This window comes from Mytilus edulis, chromosome 11 (genome assembly GCF_963676685.1).
Source record: "Mytilus edulis chromosome 11, xbMytEdul2.2, whole genome shotgun sequence".
Lineage (NCBI taxonomy): Eukaryota > Metazoa > Mollusca > Bivalvia > Mytilida > Mytilidae > Mytilus > Mytilus edulis.
Genome location: NC_092354.1, coordinates 10,530,199 through 10,554,824, shown reverse-complemented (window position 1 = coordinate 10,554,824; position 24,626 = coordinate 10,530,199). Strand labels below are relative to the sequence as shown.

Below are 24,626 nucleotides of genomic sequence, written 5' to 3'. Positions count from 1 at the left end.
GTCAGTAATATAAGGAATTGACAGTCAGTAATAAGACATTAACACTCAGTAATAAGACATTAACACTCAGTAGTTAGACATTGACCGTCAGTAATAAGACATTGACAGTCAGTCATAAGGCATTGACAGTCAGAAATATGACATTGACAAATTACAAATTGATAGTCAGTAATAAGACATTGACCGTCAGTAATTAGACATTGACAGTCAGTATTAATGTATTGACAATCAGCAATAAGATATTGACCGTCAGTAATAAGACATTGACAGTCGGTATAAAGTATTGACAGTCAGAAATATGACACTGTCAAATTACACATTGACAGTCAGTAATAAGACATTGACCGTTAATAATAAGACATTGACCGTCAGTAATAAGGCATTGATAGTCAATAATAAGGTACTACCAGTCAGTAATAAGGCATTGACAATCAGTTATAAGGCATTGACAGTCAGAAATATGACATTGACATTCAGTAATAAGACATTGACAGTCAGTATTTTGGTATTGACATTCAGTAATAAGAAATTAACAGCCAGTAATAAGACATTGATCGTCAGTAATTAGGTATTACTAGTCAGTAATAAGGCATTGACAATCAGTAATAAGGCATTGACAGTCAGTAATAAAGTATTACCAGTCAGTAATTAGGCATTAAAGGACAGTAATAAGGCATTGAGACAGTCAGTATTTAGGTATTGACATTCAGTAATAAGAAATTAACAGCCAGTAATAAGACATCGACCGTCAGTAATGAGGTATTGCCAGTCAGTAATAAGGCATTGACAATCAGTAATAAGGCATTGACAGTCAGTAATAAAATAATGGCAGTCAGTAATAAGATTTGTTTCCCATTCGTTTGATGTGCAAGATTTTGATTTTGTTCAGAAGGGACTTTCCCTACTAAATATTATTTAAAGTTTCTGACTGTAGTTGAAGAGTTGCCACCGTCAATTTTGATTAAACGGTCGCAAATCTCAGTTTTACTGTCTACGCGTCGCTAGTAAAACTGCATTTGCGACCGTCAAATCTCCAACGACAAAAATAACCTTAATATGCTTATGTAAAATAGTAAAATGTTATCCTTACTATCAATACAGTATAAAAAGAACGAGATGTACGTGGTATAATCGCCAATGAAACAACTATAAAATAGTGTTCAAACAAATTATACGTAAACATAATAACAAGCATACGGTTTTGACCTTTCATTCATGTTAATCTCGAGCTTCAATAAAGAGACATTACTTGTCGACATAAGCATTTTATAAAGTAAAAAACGTGTCATTAATGTTATTTTACTAAAATTCCAGAAACAAAACAGTTTTTGTATTCGTGGCTTACCTTTGTAACGGTCATTGTGACTTTTGTAGCGGTTAGTGTGACCTTTGTAGCGGTTAGTGTGACCTTTGTAGCGGTCATTGTGACCTTGGTGTCGGTTATACACACGTCCATAACGACCTTGAAAATAGAAAGCAATAAATAAATGTTATTACGATATATTTTATGATATTAATTACAATAGTTCGATCAAATGGCATACTGCCGATTTTAACTAATTATCCAGAGCTATATTTTTTTTGTTTTTATTTCATATTATAATTCATATTTTTAATCATACACAAAAGATTATTTTCTAAAGTATGGCTTACACCTATAAATGGACAATGGTTGTCGTTTTAAAAAAAAAATCTTTTACGACAAAAGAGATGATTTAAACTTTCCATTTGTGAATTTTCTATTTCTTTCTAGTAACACATTCCAGCAGCGTCTACAAATAAAGTAAATATCTCATAGTTGATACTATATTACAGGGCTTGTTTTTTTCTATAAAGATTTCCTTGAAAGAGGATTACTGCTCACTAGGAAGCTATAAATCCAAGCGTGCCAAATGACGAAGTTGAAATTCTCCCTAGCACATTCTATAAACGTCATCGCGAGTTGGTGCACCGTAATGGCATATTAGTTTCAGAGATGACAATGAATACGTCCCAATAAACTATTTTCATATTACCGACTTTGGACTCCGGTTTTTATTGTTTTTCAACAGGTTACCTACGACATCCTGGTACTCGGTCAATTAAGAGTCGTCATAATAAGTTAAATCAAATATTTAAACGGTGTAATTTGAGGGGGAAATTTACTATTTTCTGATGAGTTTGTCGTGAAAAGAAAATCTGAAGCAGTATATTTTCCCCAAGAATTGTACAGATTAAAAACTTGATGATACTTCTTAACGTTGCTCTAACTTGACTTAGTACCAGGATGTCCTAGGTAACCTGTCGAAAAAAAATTAACTTCGGAGTCAAAAGTCGGTTAGAAAAAATAGTTCATTGCCATAACTACAATCCCGTCCCTTTTCCCCGAATGGGACATTCGGAATAAGATTTATCACTGGGTTTCTTCTACAAATGTAACATGAACAACACGACGGTTTTCACATGTGGAGCAGGAACTGCTTACCCTTCCGGTGCACTTGAAACCACCCACAGTTTTGGTTGGGTTTGTGTTGCTCAGTATTTTGATTTCTTATAATGTGATTTGTGTTTGTAACTGTTGTTTGGTTAGGTTTTGTTTATTTTTAGCAAATGTCGTTGTCAATTTGATCTCGATGAGTTTGAATATCGCTTTGGTATCATTCGCCTCTCTTCTTTTTTTATGGTAGAATAGATTTATCCTGTCGGCGTCGCGTGTCGGTTGTTTTCTTTAGGGTACTTCATATTCCTCCACCAATAAAAAAAAATAGTGTCCATGGTAACGCACAAGTAAAAGATGTTTTAAACACCAACAAACAAATATTGCAATAAAAATATCAAAACAATAAGATACCTTGTAGAGTATATTCCACCAGAACAAATAAAAGTAGAATTTTCAACATCATAAAAAAATATCAAATGGATGACGCTTTGATGTTCAGAAGTCTTTCAATAACGGTGAGTGACGCCTTGATGTTCGGAAGTCTTTCAATAACGGTCTAGTCGAGTACTGAGTGACGCCTTAATGTTCGGAAGTCTTTCAATAACGGTCTAGTCGAGTACTGAGTGACGCCTCGATGTTGGAAGTCTTTATAAATGACGCCTTGATGTTCGGAAGTCTTTCAATAACGGTCTAGTCGAGTACTGAGCCTGTTCTATTGGCAATTACCACATCTTTATATTTTTATAGTATAGAAGTGCATTAGTGACCTTCAAACATTTGCAGTTTCTGATTTTGCTATTTATTTGTAATTACAAATTTCGAAACAGCTGGCTTTAATATAAACGAATGATGCAATGTGTTTGTTAAAATAATGACTTTATGAAATGTTTTAATAAAAATTTACATGTTTACATCAAGGAAAACATGTCAAATTACGTAAATCGAACAAGTTTGTACTTTTGTGGGAAAATATTGTTAATTAATATGCATAGACAAATAGTATTGAAGTATTTTTTATTACTGAATTGTTGTGCAGCATTGCGTAGGAAGAGTATGTACTTTTTCAGTACAAATTTGTTTCAGCATTTTATTTGTACTTTATATCTGGATTACCACTGTATTTGTAAATGTACTTTATATCTGGATTACCACTGTATTTGTATTTGTACTTTATATCTGGATTACCACTGTATTTGTATATGTACTTTATATCTGGATTACCACTGTATTTGTAAATGTACTTTATATCTGGATTACCACTGTATTTGTATTTGTACTTTATATCTGGATTACCACTGTATTTGTATTTGTACTTTATATCTGGATTACCACTGTATGTGTATATGTACTTTATATTTGGATTACCACTGTATGTGTATTTGTACTTTATATCTGGATTACCACTGTATGTGTATTTGTACTTTATATTTGGATTACCACTGTATGTGTATTTGTACTTTATATCTGGATTACCACTGTATTTGTATATGTACTTTATATCTGGATTACCACTGTATTTGTATTTGTACTTTATATCTGGATTACCACTGTATTTGTATTTGTACTTTATATCTGGATTACCACTGTATGTGTATTTGTACTTTATATCTGGATTACCACTGTATTTGTATTATTAGTTCAAGTTATATCTGGATAACCACTGTCCTTGTATCGTACTATTCAGGTACAATAAATATTTGGTACTAGTCTTCTTAAATACTATTTTATTATACTTATGCACTTAAAAAATCTAAGGTGCTGTAATTTTATACTTTTCGTATTCTGTACTACAACCGCATCTCAATAAATTCAAATTGTGCGAGATTTTCTTGCTGCGTTGAAGACCCATTGGTGACCTTCGGTTGTTTTCTGCTCTTTGATCAGGTTGTACCGACTGATACATTGATTCATAGTCTTTCTGTTTTTAGGATAAACAAGTACCCGGTCACGTGTTTTTGTTAGATGTATTTCATTTTGTATCCATCTGATGAGTTAAACACTATTTCATGCTACTGATTTTTATAGTTCCTTCTTATGTTGTACTGTTACACCACTGTCCCAGGTTTAGGGCAGGGTTGGGATATCGCTAACAGATTTAACCCCGCCACTTTCTATATGTGCATGTATGTGCCTGTCCTAAGTCAGGAGACTGCAATTATGTGGTTATGGTTTTTTGATGTGTTGCATATTTGTTTTTCGTTCTATTTTGGAAAAAAAATAGGCCGTTAGTTTTCTCGTTTGAATTGTTTTTCCTTTGTCATTCGGGGCCTGTTATAGTTGACTATACGGTATGGGCTCTGTTCATTATTGAAGGTTATGCAGTGACCTTTATTATTGAGAATGGAAATGGGGAATGTGTCAAAGAGACAACAACCCGACCATAGAGAAGACAACAGCAGAAGGTCACCAAAATGTCTTCAATGCAGCGTATAGTTGTTAATTTCTGTATCATTTGCCAAATTGGTCTCTTGTGGAGAGTTGTATCATTAGCAATCATACAACATCTTCTTTTTTATATGATAAATGTAAGTTCACAAAAGGGCTTAATATACCATTGGGTTTTCCCACATGAAATAGCTCATTCATGTGCTTTTTACGTCTTTTTTTAGCTGAACTGTTCACATCTTTCAAGAGAGGCGAATAATACCCGAGGGACATTCAAACTCATAAGTTGAAAATAAACTGACAACGCCATTGCTAAAAAAAGAGACAAATAGACAAACAACCAGTTAAATGACTCAAAGAATAAAGCTTGCTCTTTGGAAGTGTTTGTGTTGATGGTGTAAAGAAAGTTGAATGAAACATCTATGGGTTCAGTGTCGGATCCAGGGGTTTGCATCCCCTTTTTTGGAGGATCAATGGATTTGAATTGGAACATATAATAAGACACCCCCACTTTATCCTGGATTGGAACCCCCTTTTCAAAATGGCTGAATCCACCCCTGGGGTCAGCAAAATGTCGTTAATATTATACAAAAATAGAAATTACGTCAATGTGAAAAATGGAATTCCCTCAAACATAAAACCCAAAAATAAACAAAGGCAGATCGTCATTTACTTTGACCCTTTGACAGTAGTATACAAATTTAAAAAAAAACAATGTAAAAAAGAACCACACACTTCATCGCAAAACTTCATTGGATATATATATATATAGCAGTTTGACAAACACCAATTTTCATCATCAATTTTTCATTACCAATATATAACGTGTTTAAAACGTTCAGCTGATATGTACAGAGTTATCTCCCTGTAGTGTTATGTACAGCCTTAAATGATGCCTTTTAATTGGTATCCACAAAAAATTCATCCATTATTATGGACACTATCACGAGTTGATATCTGTTCTACTGTTTGTTATACATGTACATGTATATGTGTCACGTACTATATGCTCGAATAATCTATACAACTATCTCGTCCTCTTTTCTTCAAAGGTGACATAACGAATTAGAATTTCTGATAAATACACTTTTTTCTTAGCTAAACGGACAGTCATTATAAAAAAAAATCGTCAAATATCGTCAGGATATTGAACGGACAAGATTTGTGCTAAAAATGGAATAATTCACTATGCTCGAATTCTTGCAATGTAGTTTCCCACGAAATTAGTTTAACCAAATCTGTCAGAATAGTTTATTAACGAAAGTAAGTTTTGCTGCACCAATAAATGCCTCTTCAGTGCTGATCCATGCTTAATTTAAAAAGAAATTATAAGACAAAAAACCCTAAAACAAACGTTGAAGAACTGAAAACCAAAACGCAGGAAAAGTAAATCAAAACCCAGACACGGAATCCTAGCTAAGATATGTCATGTATATGTTGTGTACATTTCATTATTTTATACAGGTTATTACTGGTACAAAAACTTTGTACGAGTAATTACTTGTATGATGCCATCAAACAAGTTATTACTTGTACAAATATAACTGTACCAGTAATTACTTGTAACTTTTGTTGAGAAAAAGATAACAACTTGTACAACATCTATGAGTTGTGTTTGTTTCTTCATTTGCCTTAAATGTTTTATTAAAAAAACTCATTTCTTTGGTTTTGTAAGTTAAGAATTTTTTTACCGATTGTCAGGTATTTTTTTTTTCTTGTACTATTTTCTCTTATTTATTTATTTGTTTGTTAATTTTTGCATAGTACATGTAGATATTATTCAGTGTATGTATTTTAAAACTTTGTTTTTCTTTTCTTTTTTTAAAGTGTGTATAAGTATTATTTTTAAAATGTTATGGACTACTGGTGCAAAGTGACAAAGTCATTATAAGCAAAAATAAAATAAAACCCTTCTACCATTTATTTTCAAACATAAATCATAATAAAAAGTTGCATATGTAATATCATATATTGGAAACAAAAGTAAAGTCTAATAGATCAAATAACCTCTTTATTTGGACAAGACAAGTAAACATGACATCTGAAATTACACAATAAGCTCAATCTTTTGTTTTTACATTTGCCTGTCTTACAGCCACCCCTATAACTGCAGTGAATATGGCCTTGGCCACCACTTTAAGATAGCAGTTGTACTGGTTTCATGACGTTAATCTCAGTGTTCTCTAGTATGTCCAACAATTTCAAATTCTCTATCTGAATCTTTTCGATTTGATTTCAACTCATTAAACCAATCATGATTTCATCTTGTGTTCCTATTTTATATCAATTTTTGGCAATATTCAGCACATCTCATTTGATATACCTACAGTCCATCGGACCTCTGTTTACTCCTGCACTGGTATTATAACATCCAATTTCTAAATCTTTTAGTCATCTTTTGGAATGTGCTGTTCTAATCGAAGGGTAAAGTTCATCAACTGTACATTAATAAATTAATAAATAATTTCTTCAACTTTGCGAATGAGTTTTTCTCACAGGCACCCGTCTCGGAATTTTTTTTTACCTATATACCTTTACATAACACCATTGTGAAGATAAATCAGTTTAGATTTACGAAATAACAAGTTTAAGTGGGGTTGACAGCCGACAAATCGGCATATAACAGAATTTCGTCACCGTCTGTCATTTTTCTAAATCGCGAGTTAAGTACCTTGTTTTATATAAAGATATATAGGAAATTTTTTTCTTTTTTATTTTGTAAGGAAGATTAAAATCAAGCTTTTCTGAGCAATGCTGACACCAAACATACTTGTATAGTGTACAATGTGTAAAGTATATGCATTTAATGTAGGTTGCGAGAAAATATTCACAACAAGTATTCCGTGAGTATTGCATAGCAATACATAGTCCCCTACCAATTAAAAATTCATTGAATGGAAACAAAATTCGAACTTAATCTCTAACTTGTCACCATGGTCACGATGTTAACTATTATATAACAAATATCTAGTCAATATTTTTTAGCATGACGAAACTCTGCACATAATTATCAGAAGAAATTTAGACTTGATCAGTAACTTTACTTGTCATGAAAAAACACCAAATATCAAATCAATATTCTCAAGCATTACGAAAAAATTTGCGGAAAACTGATTATTTATTTCCAAAGACCATAACTTTGCTCAAAATCATCACATCGGAACAACGTTCATACTTGATCTGTAACTTGTCATGATCAAACAATATACATAATATCATGAATATCAACATGTGCAAATCAATATCTTCAAGCATGAATAAAAAAGTGTGAAAAACTGTTTTGACGTACTGACGGTTGGATAGACAGACGGACGGAGTGCCGACCTAAAGTCTCCAATTTGACTTCTTCGTAAGGGGACTAATAAAATACAATTGTAATAAAACTTTATTTGAAACACCATTAGATTTCTGAGGGAGGATTTTGAAATAATGATATATGAATATATATGACCTGATATATATACATGTGATAAGAACTGATAAGAAAGTTTGCGCGAAAGACCTATTTTAAATACATCTAAAATTTAAACCCTCTCTGTTTTCTACTGAGTTTTTGCAAGAGGCACGATTCATAAATACATTTACTGTATACATTATTTATATAAATATATCAAAGGTTTACATCCAAGATATGTGTTCTATGTTTTTGTAAGTGTCCTAGTCACAAAGTCTTTTAATGTTTATACCATACATACGGTACATCTAAGGGTTATATATCCACTATCTGTTTGACCTTTCATGAGTATGTACATTGAGTTTATGTACATTTATCTGTTTGACCTTTCATGAGTATGTACATTGAGTTTAGGCCAACTAAAATTAATTAGAAGATTTTCATCCAAATTTTTGAAAAAAAATGGGGCGGGTGGGAGGATTTTATTTTTTTAATTTTATTTCATATGAAACCATTTTGTGACGAGTTCTTCATATATTCAAGTGTAATAATAAGCTTATATCATGTATACACAGGTATGAGGAATCTTACATTATTTTTCAAATCCCAAAATAAATGTCTCTAATTGCGGCTTTAGAAAATAAACAACAAAAACATGTAGAAATACTCTCTTCAGTTGTACTTTCTACACCAAATGTATTTGGGTTCCTAAACTATGGTTTTTAGTCCCCATAAAATGAAGCAAATGCAACACAATTATTATGAGTACAGAATAAAATGAAAACTCAAACAGTGTTGAAAGTAATAGGGTTGGTACTTATGCATTTATGCAAGATGAAAATATTATTATCATGTAAAACTTAATAAAAAAAAAAAGAAGAAGTGTTTAATGACCGTTTTGGGGGTATTGGGACATTTTCTGTTAATCAACAAGAAAAAACTATCATAGGTAAAATCTAAGGGGTACCAAGATATCCCGAGAAATACAAAAAAAAACGTGATATCATATCCCCAAAACAAACTGATATATCCCGAGAAAAAGATTTTTTATGGTGTTTTGCTAAGATTGAAAAATGACATCTTATTTTATATTTTAAATTTGAGATAATTCCTTTGAAAAATAAAAAAAGTTATTAGAATTTTTATTTGGTCCTGTCATTGTCGATGTTGGTTGTCATTCTCAGCGTTGGTCAAGTCACGTTTTCTAAATTTTGTAAAAAAAAATGTTCATCTCAAATCGATTTTTAAAATAAAATAATCTTATTATTTTTCAAAGTTTAGATAAATCCTTTAAGAAATGAAAAAGTTATTAGCATTTTTCATTTGGTTCTGTCATTCGTTCCAGTCAATAGTGTAACAAAATACAAGATATAAAAATCGATTTTCTTAAGATTGCGTATACTTTTATTAATTATGAACGCCTTACACCTTATAATTGTATGCTGTTACACTAATTTAAGCAGTATATAAACACCTATAACACCATTAAAAAAAATTTCTCGGGATATATCAGTTTGTTTTGGGGCTATTACGTTTTTCTTGTATTTCCCGGGAAATTGTGGTACCCAAATCTAAGGGCTTGTGTAAATAAAAAGCGTATGTAAGTCGACTTTAAACTTAATATACAAGTTCGTGTTTGTGTTTCAATATATTTAATTCAGTCATCTTTTCTGTATCAATGGGTTCCACAAGTTTTGCGCGTTGGATATCTTTCACATTTAAACTTCCTGACACAAAGTCATTGCATAAAAATCCAGTTTTCAAATCACAGAAATTTGTGACGTACCGCGATTTGTGGTCTAGGACACAGCGTTTTTCTCGTAACACGAATATTTCACGTCATTATCGTTATCAGTTTTTACTCTCGGAAGAGGATGTTGTCATCATAGTGCAGCAGAATATGTCGACAATCATTTTGGTTAGATTTACTAGAGGTACAAAACCGAAATTTGAAACAGGAAGTCATAAGTTAAACGAAATTTTAACGGTTATCGGTAAAGGAAACGAACAAAATCCGTAAATCGTAAATTTAATAAAATAAAAAAAATCGGGGCGGGACGATTTCAGAGGGGCGGGCGGGGATGAAAATCTATCAATTAATTTTGATTGGCCTTATGTACATTTATCTGTTTGACCTTTCATGAGTATGTACATTGAGTTTATGTACAGAGATTATGTAGTTCAAACTCTTAACAACCTTCAGCTGACATTAATTCCGTTGCACTGGATGTATCACCAAACTATATAAAATATATAATCAAGGAACTCTTTAAATTGTGACTTTGAGTTAACTATTTTAAGCAAACATCGCATTCCATTAGAAGACATCATGTATATCCAGAATGCATTATTAAGTTAAGTCTTAAACGATCTGAGAAAAAAACACTTTATAACATAACTCATACTCCATTACTAGATGTATCACCGGAATGAATTCTCAAGTGAGTTTTTAAGTTGTGATTCTGTGTAAACATTTTACCACATACATCACATACATATGGCTTTAAACAAGTATGAGTTCTCTTGTGCCTACGCAATGAAAAATACTGACTAAACCTTTTACCACATACATCACATTTGTACGGTTGGTCCCCAGTGTGGGTTCGTTTGTGTATCTCTAAATTTCCACTCAGCCTGAATCTTTTACCACATATATCACACAGATGGGGCTTTTCTCCAGTGTGAACTTTTATGTGGTTTAGCAAGGCATTACTGCTGTCAAACTTTTTGTCACATACATCACATACATGAGGTTTATAACCAGTGTGTGTTCTCATATGTCTGTTTAAGCCAGATTTTCTACTGAATCCTTTTCCACACAAATGACATAAATGTAGTTTTATGTTACCCGTATGTGTTCCCTTGTGTATCTGTAAGTCATGTTTTCGACTAAAAACTTTACCACATACATCACATTTGTGGGTTTTACCTTCAGTATGTATTCTCATGTGTGTCTGTAAGTTATGACTCTGACTAAATCCTGAACCACACATACCACATGTATACGGTTTGTCTCTTGTATGTGTTTTCATGTGTGTTTTGAAGTCGTCATTACGAATAAAATATGTACCACATAAACCACATTTATAAGGTTTATCACAAGGATGTGTTTTCATGTGTGTTTTGAAGTCACTTTTTTGACTAAATGTTTTACTACATAATTTGCAGTCATGAGATTTATCATCTGTCATGTCTGTATGTGTTCTCATGTGTCTCTGTAAATGACCAAGGCGACTAAATCCTTTACCACACACATTACAGTCATGAGATTTATCTCCAGCATGTGTTTTTGTCATGTTTGTATCGGTCTGTACACTAGACTCCTTCTGACTGACCCCATTATTATATGCATAACATTTAAATGGTTTTGTAACCTTATGTTTTCTTCTCATATGTCTCTTCAAATCCCCTCTAAAATCTTTACCACACATACTACAATGATATGGTTTATCACCAGTGTGTGTTCTCATATGTTTCATCCTGTCCCTTTTGTTACTAAAATCTTTATCACAAATTGTACATTGATAAGGTTTTTTACCAGTGTGTGTTCGCTTTTGCACTCCTAATGGATGGAGCAATAGGTAATCACCAGTATGTATTCTCTCATGTCTTTGTAATTTATCCATCTGACTAAAACTGGAATCACATACATCACATTTATACAGTTTATCACATACTTGATTTTTGATGTGTCTCTGTAAGTGAGAATTTCGACCAAATCCTTTATCACACGACTCACATTTATAAGGCTTGTTACCAGTATGCTCTCGTATATGTCTCTGTAATATAGAATTTGTGCTAAACCCTTTAACACAAATACCGCATTGAAATGGTTTCTCGCCATCATGTGTACTCATGTGAATCTTTAAGAGTTTAATTTGTTCGAATCCAATACCACACACACCACATTTATGAGGTTTGACTCCAATATATGATGTCTGTTTCATACCTTTTCTAGTATCTGACGTCTGCTCCGTATCATCTCCAGTATCTGAGGTCTGCTCCATATCATCTCCAGTATCTGACGTCTGCTCCATATTTTTTTCATTATCTGACGTCTGCTCCTCATCCTCTCCAGTATCTGACGTCTGCTCAATATCATCTCCAGTATCTGACGTTTGCTCCATATCATCTCCAGTATCTGACGTCTGCTCCATATCATCTCCAGTATCTGACGTCTGCTCCATAACATCTCCAGTATCTGACATCTGCTCCATTTCTTTTCTAGTATCTGAAGTCTGCTCCATATCTTTTCTAGTATCCAACGTGTTCTTCATATCTGCTTTAGTATTACAGGTATGTGTTTTCATGTGTGTTTTGAAATCACTACTTTGACAAAATATGTTACCATATAAGTCGTAGTCACCAGATTTATCATCTGTCACGTTTGTATGAGTACTCATGTGTTTCTGCAAGTTATTAAGGAGGCTGAAGCCTTTACTACATACACCACAGTCATAAGAGATATCTCCAGTATGTGTTTTTGAGTCGGTCTGTAAACTAGACTCCTCCTGACTAAACCCATTACTATATGCATAACATTTAAATGGTTTTGTACCCTTATGTTTTCTTCTCATATGTCTCTTCAAGTCCCCACTAAAATCTTTATCACAAATACTACAATGATAGGGTTTATCACCAGTATGTATTCTCATGTGTTTCGTCACGTCCCCTCTAAAATCTTTATCACAAATACTACAATGATAGGGTTTATCACCAGTATGTGTTCTCATATGTCTCTTCAAGTCCCCACTAAAATCTTTATCACAAATACTACAATGATAGGGTTTATCACCAGTATGTGTTCTCATATGTTTCGTCACATTCCCTCTATGACTAAAATCTTTATCACAAATAGTACAATGATAGGGTTTATCACCAGTATGTGTTCGCATGTGTACTCCTAATGAATAATTATGTGTGAAACTTTCCCCACACACATCACATTTATAACCAGTATGTATCGTCTCATGTCTTTGTAATTTATCCATCTGACTAAAACTGGAATCACATACATCACATTTATACAGTTTATCACATATTTTATTTCTAATGTGTCTCTGTAAGTGAGAATTTCGACTAAACCCTTTTCCACATGACTCACATTTATAAAGTGTATTACCAGCATGATCTTGTATATGTCTCTGAAATAAAGAATTTGTGCTAAACCCTTTACCACAAATACCGCATTGAAATGGTTTCTCGCCATCATGTGTACTCATGTGCGTCTTTAAGAGTTTAATTTGTTCGAATCCAATACCACACACACTACATTTATGAGGTTTGACTCTAATATCCAACGTCTGTTCTATACCGTCTCTGGTTTTGACGTCTGACGTCTGCTCCATATCATCTCTAGTATCTGACGTCTGCTCCACATCATATCTGGTATCTGACGTCTGCTTCATATCTATTTTAGTATCTGACGGCTGCTTCATATCCTCTTTAGTATCTGACGTCTACTCCATACTTTCTCTATCAATAAAATAAAAATACAGATCAATATAGCATATCTATCACATTTCGTCAAAACGAAAAATTAAAACACATCAAACGAATGGACAACACATATTCCTGACTTGGTATAGGCATTTTCTAATATAGAAAAGGGTGGATTGAACCGGATTTATAGCTAGCTGAACATCTCACTAGTATAACAGTCGCATTAACTTCCATTATATAGACAATTATGCGTGAATAAAAACATACAGACATAAATAAGAGGTAAAAATGTCACAAATAGGGGTACAGCATTCAACATTGTGTAATAATCTTAATCAAGACCAAGCATATTAGCAAAAATTAATGACAAAAATACACTAATTTATTATAGTACAATAACACTATGACGGGATGTATAAGTGCAGTGCCAAGTCATATATTTATCAAAGAAACATATGGGCCAAAAAAAATATTAAGGAAAATATGAATATGTTTAATTGCATTTGCACGATAATCGAAGACAGATGTGAAGCAAGCGTTCTTCAAGTGAGCAGCTGCACCATTATGATCTAACCCAGCAGCAGCAAAAGCAGCAAAAACAGCAACAACTACAGAAGCAACATCAACATTAGCAGCGACACATCTAAGGGATCGACAATGTGGATGCACTGTTCGTTGTTTTCCTCGTAAAGAGGTTGTCACCTTTTATACAACCATACGATCCTTTCTGGACACGATCTGCACAGCCTTTTAATTTGTTGAAGTATATTTATTCCTAAAATGATTTTTTTTTTGCAAGATGTTGGACCATACACAATCATGGTAAAAGGGTGTCTGAACACGAAAGCCTCCTGCTGTTGCTGCTGCTGGGTTAGATCATGGTGTTACAACTGCTCACTGGGTGAATGTTTGCTTCTCGTCTGTCTTCGAAGGTCGTTCAAATGCAAAATTACCAATTCTTGTTTTCCTTAATTAATATCTTTGGACCTATATTTCTCCAATCATTATATTTTTTGCCTCACATATTTCTCTGTTCCTCATATTTTCGTTTCAATATTTCTATATTGTTTATATTTTTGTCTAGCATATTTGTCTATTCCTTATTACCCCCCCCCCCCCTTTTTCCCCCAATATCACTGTATTCTTAATGTTTCAGCCTTCCATATTTCTCTATTTTTTATATATTGTGCCTGCCATATTTTGTATTTTATATATTTTCACCTCCCACAACCTCTACTCTTTATATTTTTCCCGCCCATATTTGTCTAATCTTAATATTTTTTCAGCTCATATCTCTCTTCTTTTTATATTTTTGACCCCGTATTTCTCAATTCTTAATCATGTTATTTGAGGTATCTTTTTTATCATGAACATATGATATTAATTAGGCGGTTCAAGGAGGTGTGCCGGATAGTAGGAAGTAGGAATTTGTAATGCTTTTTTAATATATTTTATGACATGATATCAAACGTTTTAATCCAAATTATATGTACAAGTGCATCAAATATTCATAGTACCGCCTACTGAATTGAGTGACAGTTTATGTGATTAACTGATTGAATATAAATAGTGTATCTTGAAGAATTCTTACAGTTGTTATAAGCATGTCTTAGTAGTAACTTATCTAAGAACGTTTATTGAAGTCTGCTTTCCACAGACCAAAGGTTCTGGTGTTGGGTTTAAAGAGTAAGCGTTTAGCTAAGAAGAATTCGCGTCCACTTTCCACAAGGGTGTGACGTGACTAAGTGTCCACTTTAGAGGGTAGTCTGATCCAACATTAAGAGATGGCGTCCAAGGTTAAAGTCCAAATTAGCGTCGGGGTTCCGATTTCAGGGTCACATGGTCAAATCCTACGTTCGCGTCCCGATTTCAGGGTCTTATATTACGTCGGCGTCCAGGGTGTAGGCCCTCATTAAGCTTTGACGTCCTAATGTCAGAATCACATGGTTTTACCCTAAGGTATGATTTTAATGTCCTGATTTTAGGATGTACACTGTTAAACAAGACGGTATTACGTCCGCGACCTGATTTAAGGTCTTATATGGAGTCAGCGTCCAGAGTTTAGGCCAAAATATGGAGTCGGCGTTTCGATTTCAGGGTATACATGGACAAAACTATGGTATGATGTTCGCGTCCCGAAATAAGGTCTTATATGGCGTCGGCGTCTAAGGTTTAGGCCCAAATATGACGTCGGCGTCTAGGGTTAAGGCCCAAATATGGCGTCGGCGTCCCAATGTCAGCGTGTACATGAACCAACACTAAGGTATGATGTTCGCATCTTTAATTAAGGTCTTATATGGCGTCGGTGTCAACGCCCAGGGTTTGGGGGTAATACTGCTCGGCAAGATTCTTTCCACGTTCTGACAAAAAAATTATTGGGTCAAAGATATTATAATAATCGATGACGCAATACTGTGCAATTGAAGATTTCTTCTGGCAATTTTTCATAAATTAGAAATTTAAATAAAAAAAATATGACCACTCCTAAAAAGACCCTTTCTTATCTTTAACACCCCCTTGAAGTTCCCCCGGAGTAAATACTACCTATTTCAATCTCAGTCTCTTCAACATCAGTCGTCGTCCGTCGTCAATCACCATAAACTATCTAAAACACCTTCTCCTTTGAAACTACTTGGCCAATTATCTTTATACTTTAAAATGTATCTAAATGTACTTTGGTTTATAAATTGTATCCGAAGATATAATTCATCAATCCTGACTTCAATCATTGTTGGTTTTTGCAGAAACATAAATACAGTATTATATATTGTGTATATCACTAGAAGACACCCGTGAAATCGCTGGTCCGTGACTGAATTAAAGTATATAACTATGTGTAAGCCTTATTTTAGCCTGGATATTTAGTACTGATATTGTCATCTGACAAAGTCATGCTGATTATAAGATGCACAGTTTTCTCTACTTTCAAAATCTTTCTGTTTGAAACCGTCGACCTGGAACTTATCCATTTATCAATTATTGGTAATATTAACTATTTGAAAAACAAAAGGGCCTGGAATGGAATAATGTTTTATCATCAGCAAAGTTGAATTCTTTGTTTCGCTGTTTTGCGTCATGCTGGCTAACAAATTGGAAACTGTACCTATACTCCTTATTTTAAGTCGAGATTTTTAGTATTCGTCTTGTCATTTTTAAAGACTTACTGATTAAAATGCTACAAAAGGAAACAATGTGGCAATGATATAATTTAGTAGTGTCAACCCTGTGACTATGACCCGTGTATATAGCAAATCCTAAATACATCGTTCGATGGTGCGCCTGTCAGATGCGGAACGTACAGATAAGGTACATGTGTCATTGGTGAATATACTATTGGTATCGGAATCGGATTCGACCCAGAACTTGTTAATTATTGGCAATATTAATTATGTGGAAAACAAAAGGGTCTGGAGTGGTGTAATTTTTAATCAACATCATTTTGCTATATAAGCTATATTTAAAGTTGAATTCTTTGATTTGTCGTTTTTATTTTAGTATTATAGATGTTTCTTTGATTTCGCTTAAATTAATCAAATTATATACTTTTGACAATAACATTATATTTCTGTTTTCCAATCTATAAATATAAATATTGAAACCAGCATGTTCTCGCCTCAGTTTATGATGAAGATAAACAATATCACGTTAACTAAATCTTCAAACATAATTAGTTTACATGTTATCGAGATAATGCATAATACCTCGTTATAATTGACCTAGAAACACACAGTGTACAGTGGTCGTTTTAGAACAAATATAATCGCATGTCTGTATTGTATGGTGGCCGGTTAAGGCCATTTCGCGTTTTCGCCTTTTCGCGTTTCCGCGTTTCATATTCTGTAGGGCGAAAACGTGAAATCGCGAAGTCGAAAACGCGAAATCGCGAAGTCGAAAACGCGAAATCGCGAAAAGTCGAAAAGTCGAAAACGCAATTTCGACTTCGCGTTTTCGCCTTTTCGACTTCGTCTTTTCGCGATTTCGCGTTTTCAACTTCGCGATTTCGCGTTTTCGCCCTATATAATATGAAAGGCGAAAACGCGAAATGGCCTTAACCGGCCACCATAGTATTGTTAACTTCAATGTTTTGGTCTATTTTTATAGTAAAATGCAATACATTGTTTTCTACAGTTTAGGGGACGACCATTTGATATTCTTTGGGGAGTGGAGGATTTTAAAAATAAATAACTCAGCCTTGACAATCACAAACATAAATAGTTTGTTCTGTGGTATTTTGAAAATAAATAACCTAACTTACAATGTATTGAAAATGAATATCTTGAGGTATATTGTCTCAGGAAAACTTAACTTACTTTTATTTAACAGGGCCGTAACTTTGAGGCAAATGCCTCATGAAGGACATTTCAAAACCAAACTCTTGTCTTCATATCAATTTGTGTTCACGGCGAGTGTCTTGCAAGAAGAAAGTTCTGTTCTCCCTCGTACGTACCTGTTGTTTTTTTTTATATCAGTTTTCTTATTTATTTGTCTTTTGTTCTTTGAGGCCATAATAAATAATACGTTTGTTTGCCCAAACGCTACCTACTCAGAAAAAAGCTGCCTACTCAAATTCTTTTATTGTCCTGATTTGAAGAAGTTTTTTTTTAATCAAATAGGCATGAAGACTAATAAACATCTGATACTTCAATTTCTTTTTTTGAAAAAAAAAAAAAAGAAAATGCCTACCTACCTACCCACTGTCTCAACCTTTGGGTAGGGTTTGGGCAAACCAAAATATTTTTAAGTGTAGCCTGATTGCCCTACAGAGCTTCTGCATTGTTAGGGTTGTATTCCTTTTGTAATTTAGTGATTTTGTTATTGACTTGATCATGAGTTTAAATAAAAACAGCAACCCCATACTTAACTATGAATAAGAATAAGAATAAGAATAAGAATTTTATTAGTATAAAATCCAAACAATAGGATTGTTACTAAAATATACAACAAAAACAAACAAACAGACAGTGGCATATTAAATACAAAACGATAGTCATTAAACACTACAAACATGTAGCATTGAAAGAAAAACAAAAACATAGATTATTAGTATTAATTATAATACTATTTTTGACAGCATGCCTCCTCTTTAAAATTATTTCTATGTGAATTTCATTTGTGCTTTATCCTATACATATTGGCATTTTGATGTTGTCCCTAGAAACTAAAGTCTTACACTGAATCTATTCATTTTGCTTTGAGACCAAAATATTGTCAAAAAAAGATTAAAACATAACTTGAATTTCAATAGTAAAAAAGGGTCTGGGAAACATCCAGAAGGCATGATTTTGCATCATTTGTTCTATAGCTTCTTGGGCCTTCAGCGGCTCCAAAATCCTTCCAAAATTGTTTGCCTCGCTCCGCTCGGTGACATTTTTTGGCAATACTTTTTAAGAGATGCCAGTTACAGTGTATATAGCCAGTTAAGAATGAAGAAAATTCATTTCCGAAGAGGAGGAGGATTAATACTGATTAAAATTAATGGTACATCATAATGACTTGACTATACATGTATTATATTTATAAAAAAAATATTCAAAAGTTGTATTTTTCCAAATATTATAAATATTGTTGTGAAAATAAATAATCAGTCTCTTATTTTAATGAAAATGAAAAATCTTGTTTCAACAGTGCAGAAAATAAATAGTCTGTCCTCTTAGTTTACAAAAATAAATAAACGATCCAAAACAAATCCTCCTGGCCCCCACCAGAATAGCAAGTGGTCGTTCCCTTATCAAAAGCTGAACAATTAAAAATGTAATGGTATTCATCACAAACGGCATCTGAGTTACACAATACACATTTTCTGTTTACTCTTTCTATGTTTTGCCATCTTCCAGTTTCTATTGGACATTTCAAAGTTCGAAATTTAAGAAGTAATGATATCTGCCTGTCATCCAAAATATTTAAATATTTCACAAACTCCAAAGTATCTTTAAATAAACGATAACTTAATGCATTTGGTGATTCCTGTAGGCTTGCTAGCCATTTTTGCTTGAATTGACCTATTAAATTCTGTTTGATGGTTCCATGTATAGCCATGTTTTATTAACAAAAAAAATATTGTCCCATATATATCATGAGAAGCCACACGTGTCTAAAATTTATTTGACTTGTTTTAACCATAAACTATTTGTATCATATTTGGCATTTTCTAAGTAATACAAAATAAAAGGCAATTTGCCAGGTTTTCCAGTTACCAACTTGAACCAATAATTTATCATTCGTAACTTGATTGAAATATCTAATGGATATCTTCCCAATTCACCATAAATCATAAAGTCAGGAGTAGACTTATTTGCTCCAAGTAATATTTTACAAAATTTAATATGAACCATCTCGATTATTGAATTATTTCCAAAACCCCAGGCTTCACACCCATACAGAAGTATTGGTTTCACAATTTTATCAAATAGATCAGGTTGGCGTTCAATTGACAGATTATGTACTTTCAGTCAGTTTAATTGAAGTCTGGAGCTGGCATGTCAGTTAACTGCTAGTAGTCTGTTGTTATTTATGTATTATTGTCATTTTGTTTATTTTCTTTGGTTACATCGTCTGACATCAGACTCGGACTTCTCTTGAACTGAATTTTAATGTGCGTATTGTTATGCGTTTACTTTTCTACATTGGCTAGAGGTATAGGGAGAGGGTTGAGATCTCACAAACATGTTAAACCCCGCCGCATTTTTGCGACTGTCCCAAGTCAGGAGCCTCTGGCCTTTGTTAGTCTTGTATTATTTTAATTTTAGTTTCTTGTGTACAATTTGGAAATAAGTATGGCGTTCATTATCACTGAACTAGTATAGATTTGTTTAGGGGCCAGCTAAAGGACGCCTCCGGGTGCGGGAATTTCTCGCTACATTGAAGACCTGTTGGTGACCTTCTGCTGTTGTTTTTTTCTATGGTCGGGTTGTTGTCTCTTTGACACATTCCCCATTTCCATTCTCAATTTTACTCTACTTTTTCGAATAATATCGTACATAGCATGTGTTGCTTTTTCACATTGCTTTTTTTAGCTCTTAACTTTCCTGACCTAGACAGTAATACACCAAGATAAGTAAATTCACTCACAATATCTAGTATTATATTATCATACTTAAAAACAATATTCTGCGGTAGTCTACAATGTGAACAAATTACAATTTTACTTTTTTGCACATTTACTCTTAGTTTCCATAACTCACAATATTCATATAAGGAGTCCAGTTGTCTTTGTAAATCTATCTGAGATTCTGCCATTAAGACAGTATCGTCAGCATTTACAATGACATATAATTTTAAATAAACATTTGACTTTATTTCTTACTCATCAGAGATAGTGCATAACCCTTTTAAATTACTAAGAACCTTTAAAGTTTGTCAGAGTCTTTCAACGATACTTTCACACTCTTATCCGTATATAGTTTTGTTCATTTTGGCAAGGAGGTTATATTATCAATTTTCTCTGATCGAACTGCTATCCTGGGGATGCTAATTTTGTATCAAGCAGAGTGTTCACTCTCCTTCTAATATAACCTCCTTGATTTTGGTAAGATTTTTTCCCTTTAGATTTTCTCCTTTTCATATATTTTCCCTTTTCTCTGTTTACTTCCATGTTATAAAAATTACTTTTGTTGCAATACACAATATACAATGAGATAAGACTTCAATATTTATCTTGACTGTGGTCAAGGATTAACAGCTGGACACTGGTATCAAAAGATGATTAGTTTATTGACCCCTCCTAAATGCCTATATATTTAGATTAATTACCATGTGCTTTTATTTTCATCACTTCATTGTCAATTTACTCCTTGTTACGATATGAGTATGACTTTGAGCTTTTTACAAGCTGTGCAGATTAAAAAAATGTAATACTTACTTCTTTTGATTACAATTGCGCGCATTATTATGACAGGTAAACTCAGGTAAAATACAGGTAATAATACTTATTTATTTATAATTAGTTCAATTCTTTACAAGTATAAGTACTCGTTCCGTTAGTCTTGGTCCCCTACTCACCAATGTTGAGGTGGAAGTGGGATTTCAAGCAAAATAAGTCCGTTTTATTATGCACAAGCACTAAATCCTAGAAATATGTACAGATAAAAATGTTAAAATACTAAAACATAGCTTACATGTATCTTAAAGGTAAAAGTATTGATAATTTCATTGTAACATGTAGGTACGTGTCGAAACTCCATATTTGTGCCTCGGTGTAACTTTACAAACTAACTTAAATGAATTACTTATTTTAAAAACGATCCCTATTCGTTTACATTCACTCTGAAATATGGAAATATTCGCAATGAAGTTACATGCATTAAACTACGGAGTTTCTAATGATGACTTTATAATTAGTTTCATAATTCAATATGAACAATATATAATTTGAATTAAGAAATATTTTCAAAATTAATAATTGATAGTCATATTTATTATGAAAATAAAAAAATATATAGTCAATTATAATTTAATTTCATTTTTATTTATATTTTTACCTGAGTTTACCTGTAAAATGAATGCGCGCAAATGTAATCAAAAGTTGCGCGCAAACGTAAAACATTTTAATCCCCAAATGCGCGCAAACGTAGTGCGCCCTCAAAATTATGTGATAAAAAATATTTAAAAAAAATATCTGTTAGACTGTAAATTCCTTAAATATATAATCATATTAAGAATAAATTCAATTAAATAACTTCCATGACCTCCCTCCCTCCCTTTTCATCAGTCCGATACAAAATACTCGTGTTTGTCTTTAGAAAGATATAAAATATTCTAAGATCGCCATGCGTCTTACCAAAAATGAAATGATTAAGCCAGTGGCTATTCATTTTCGCTAGACATTGAATGAGTTAAGACTTTTTCAACTGATTTTTATAGTTCCTTCTTATGTTGTACTGTTATACCACGTACTGTCCCAGGTTTGAGGGAGGATTGGGCTCCCGCTAACATGTTTAACCCCGCCACATTATTTAAGTATGTGCCTGTTCCAAGTCAGGAGCCTGCATGTAATTCAGTTGTTGTCGTTTGTTTTATGTGTAACATATTTGTTTTTTGTTCATTTCTTTATATAGATAAGGCCGTTAGTTTTCTCGTTTGAATTGTTTTACATTATCTTATCGGGGCCTTTTATAGCTGACTATAAGGTATGGGCTTTGCTCATTGTTGAAGGCCGTACGGTGATCCATAGTTGTTAATGTCTGTGTCATTTTGGTCTCTTTTGGACAGTTGTCTCATTGGTAATCATACCACATCTTCTTTTTATATTGAAGATGGTGGCTATTATACCGGCTCTGATTATTGTAATATTATTGTAAGTATTGGCCTTTAGTTAATTCGGCTTTATAACTGTTTATTTGTGTAAGAGAAAATTAATGATGCATGGCTAATTTGACAAGTTGCTAGTTTTATTATCTGCAGTTAAAGTTGAACTGTCAGATGTGATTAAGACCAGAAACGATGTCTTGGTGTGTAGTGTAATAAAATTAGTTATGCCTTATTTTTGTTTGTCTAGCGATAAAGTAATTAAACTCTATGATAAAGACCCATTGGTGGCTTTCAGCTCTTATTACTTAATTATTTTTCTCTTGTTTTAAATTATTAATTTCACATTGACTGATGAATGTTTTTAACATGTTTAAACGATTATGTCTCTCAAATATTTTTAGCGGTTTTGAATGCTGGCCTGTCAGTGGTGGATCCAGGGTGTGGGGGGGGGGGGGGGGGGTCCGGGGGTAGGAACCCCCTATTTTTGAACGATCAATTAATGCATTTGAATGGGAGCATATAGTTGGAACCCCTCCCCCATTTTTACCAAGGGTTGGGAATCCCCCCTTAAATGAATGGATCTGGCACTGTATATCAGTAAATTATATTATTGTTGATTCTTTTAAGTTGACAGTGAGTGCACATTTTAAAAAAAAACTTTTCAAAAGTCAAAACAATCTATTTTACCCTCTTTACAAAAAACCGGTAAAAGAGCAAGTTCGCTATATTGCTTGTGCCTGTAAAAAGCCATTTTTGTAGAAATATATATATGCTATTTTGCTATATTTTAATCAGTGCCGGCAAAATAGCTAACAGTCATGATTTTTTTAAGAGACAAATCCTAGGCAATTTAATTATCTCTATTCTAAGAGAGAATCGTACATTAAAGAGAGAGAAAAACCTGATAAATGTCAAATAGGCTTTCCATACATTTTTCATTCTAACAAAGTACATGCATACATAATTTTTTACCGTTTTTTACACAATTTAATTATTATCCACGAAACAGTGAACATAGACATTGCAATTTAAAAATAAAATCAATGTAAAAACTTCGAGAAAAACTTACAATGTGGTAGAATAGAAACTATAGATAAACGCTCTTAATTAAACTGCCGTGCGTCTCAAACCAAAGTTCAAAGGGAGACAATAAAGTTATACCTATGGAACGCACGGTTGCCAAAATAGGAATGCAGTATTGAAAACTGTATAGAGCCTTACAAACGGGTCATAAAGTGAACAAAACTAGGACATTATTTAAGGTGTGTAAATTTTAATTTCCTCACGTTGGCACATCAACATATTGAAAATGGTCGGGGGAAAAGTTAGTAGATAGTGGTTAGTGTCCGTAAACACCAGCTTTTCTTTTCTTTTCCAAAATGTAATTCTTAGGATTTTCTTTTCAAAAATTTATTTTGTATCTTTCTTTAAGTTCATAAGAAAATAATGTTTTTTATCATACTTACGGCTCTGTTTCCTATAAAAAAAATATGTTTGATAAATAACACCTTTTTAAAATAAGGCGAGATAACTTTATAGAAAGTGTTGTGAATTTTCCTCTTTTAATTCACATCAAATAATACTTTTAATTTGTATAAACGCTTAAAGATGTTTGTCATCCGAATTCTAAAAAAAAAAAACAAATTTGATTTAAAATAGCTTGAACACCTAAAAAATTATAAATATTAAAATTAATCTAAAAAAAAATAATGGTTTCGCTAAAAGCTTAATAATTTTTCT

At 33.0% G+C, this 24,626-nt stretch overlaps 2 protein-coding genes across 2 annotated transcripts in view; both read right to left on the bottom strand.

Annotated features, from left to right (window-relative positions):
* Positions 1–3,305, bottom strand: part of LOC139495096 (aminopeptidase N-like) — a 44,396-nt gene extending 41,091 nt beyond the window's left edge. Inside the window, exons 1-2 of the mRNA XM_071283247.1 lie at positions 2,831–3,305; positions 1,346–1,462 (exon numbers count right to left, since the gene is read on the bottom strand). Of these exons, the coding sequence (XP_071139348.1) occupies positions 1,346–1,462; positions 2,831–2,882 (169 nt within the window). The 5' untranslated portion in view covers positions 2,883–3,305. The remainder of the gene's footprint in view (positions 1–1,345; positions 1,463–2,830) is intronic.
* A 7,265-nt stretch (positions 3,306–10,570) lies between these two features.
* On the bottom strand, positions 10,571–24,027 carry LOC139495095 (zinc finger protein 271-like). Its single transcript, XM_071283246.1, has 2 exons — positions 23,956–24,027; positions 10,571–13,673 (listed from the first exon to the last, which is right to left on the bottom strand). Exon 2 carries the CDS (start codon positions 13,634–13,636, stop codon positions 10,598–10,600), a length of 3,039 nt encoding a protein of 1,012 aa, XP_071139347.1. The 5' UTR covers positions 13,637–13,673; positions 23,956–24,027; the 3' UTR covers positions 10,571–10,597.
* Positions 24,028–24,626: the final 599 nt, after the last annotated feature.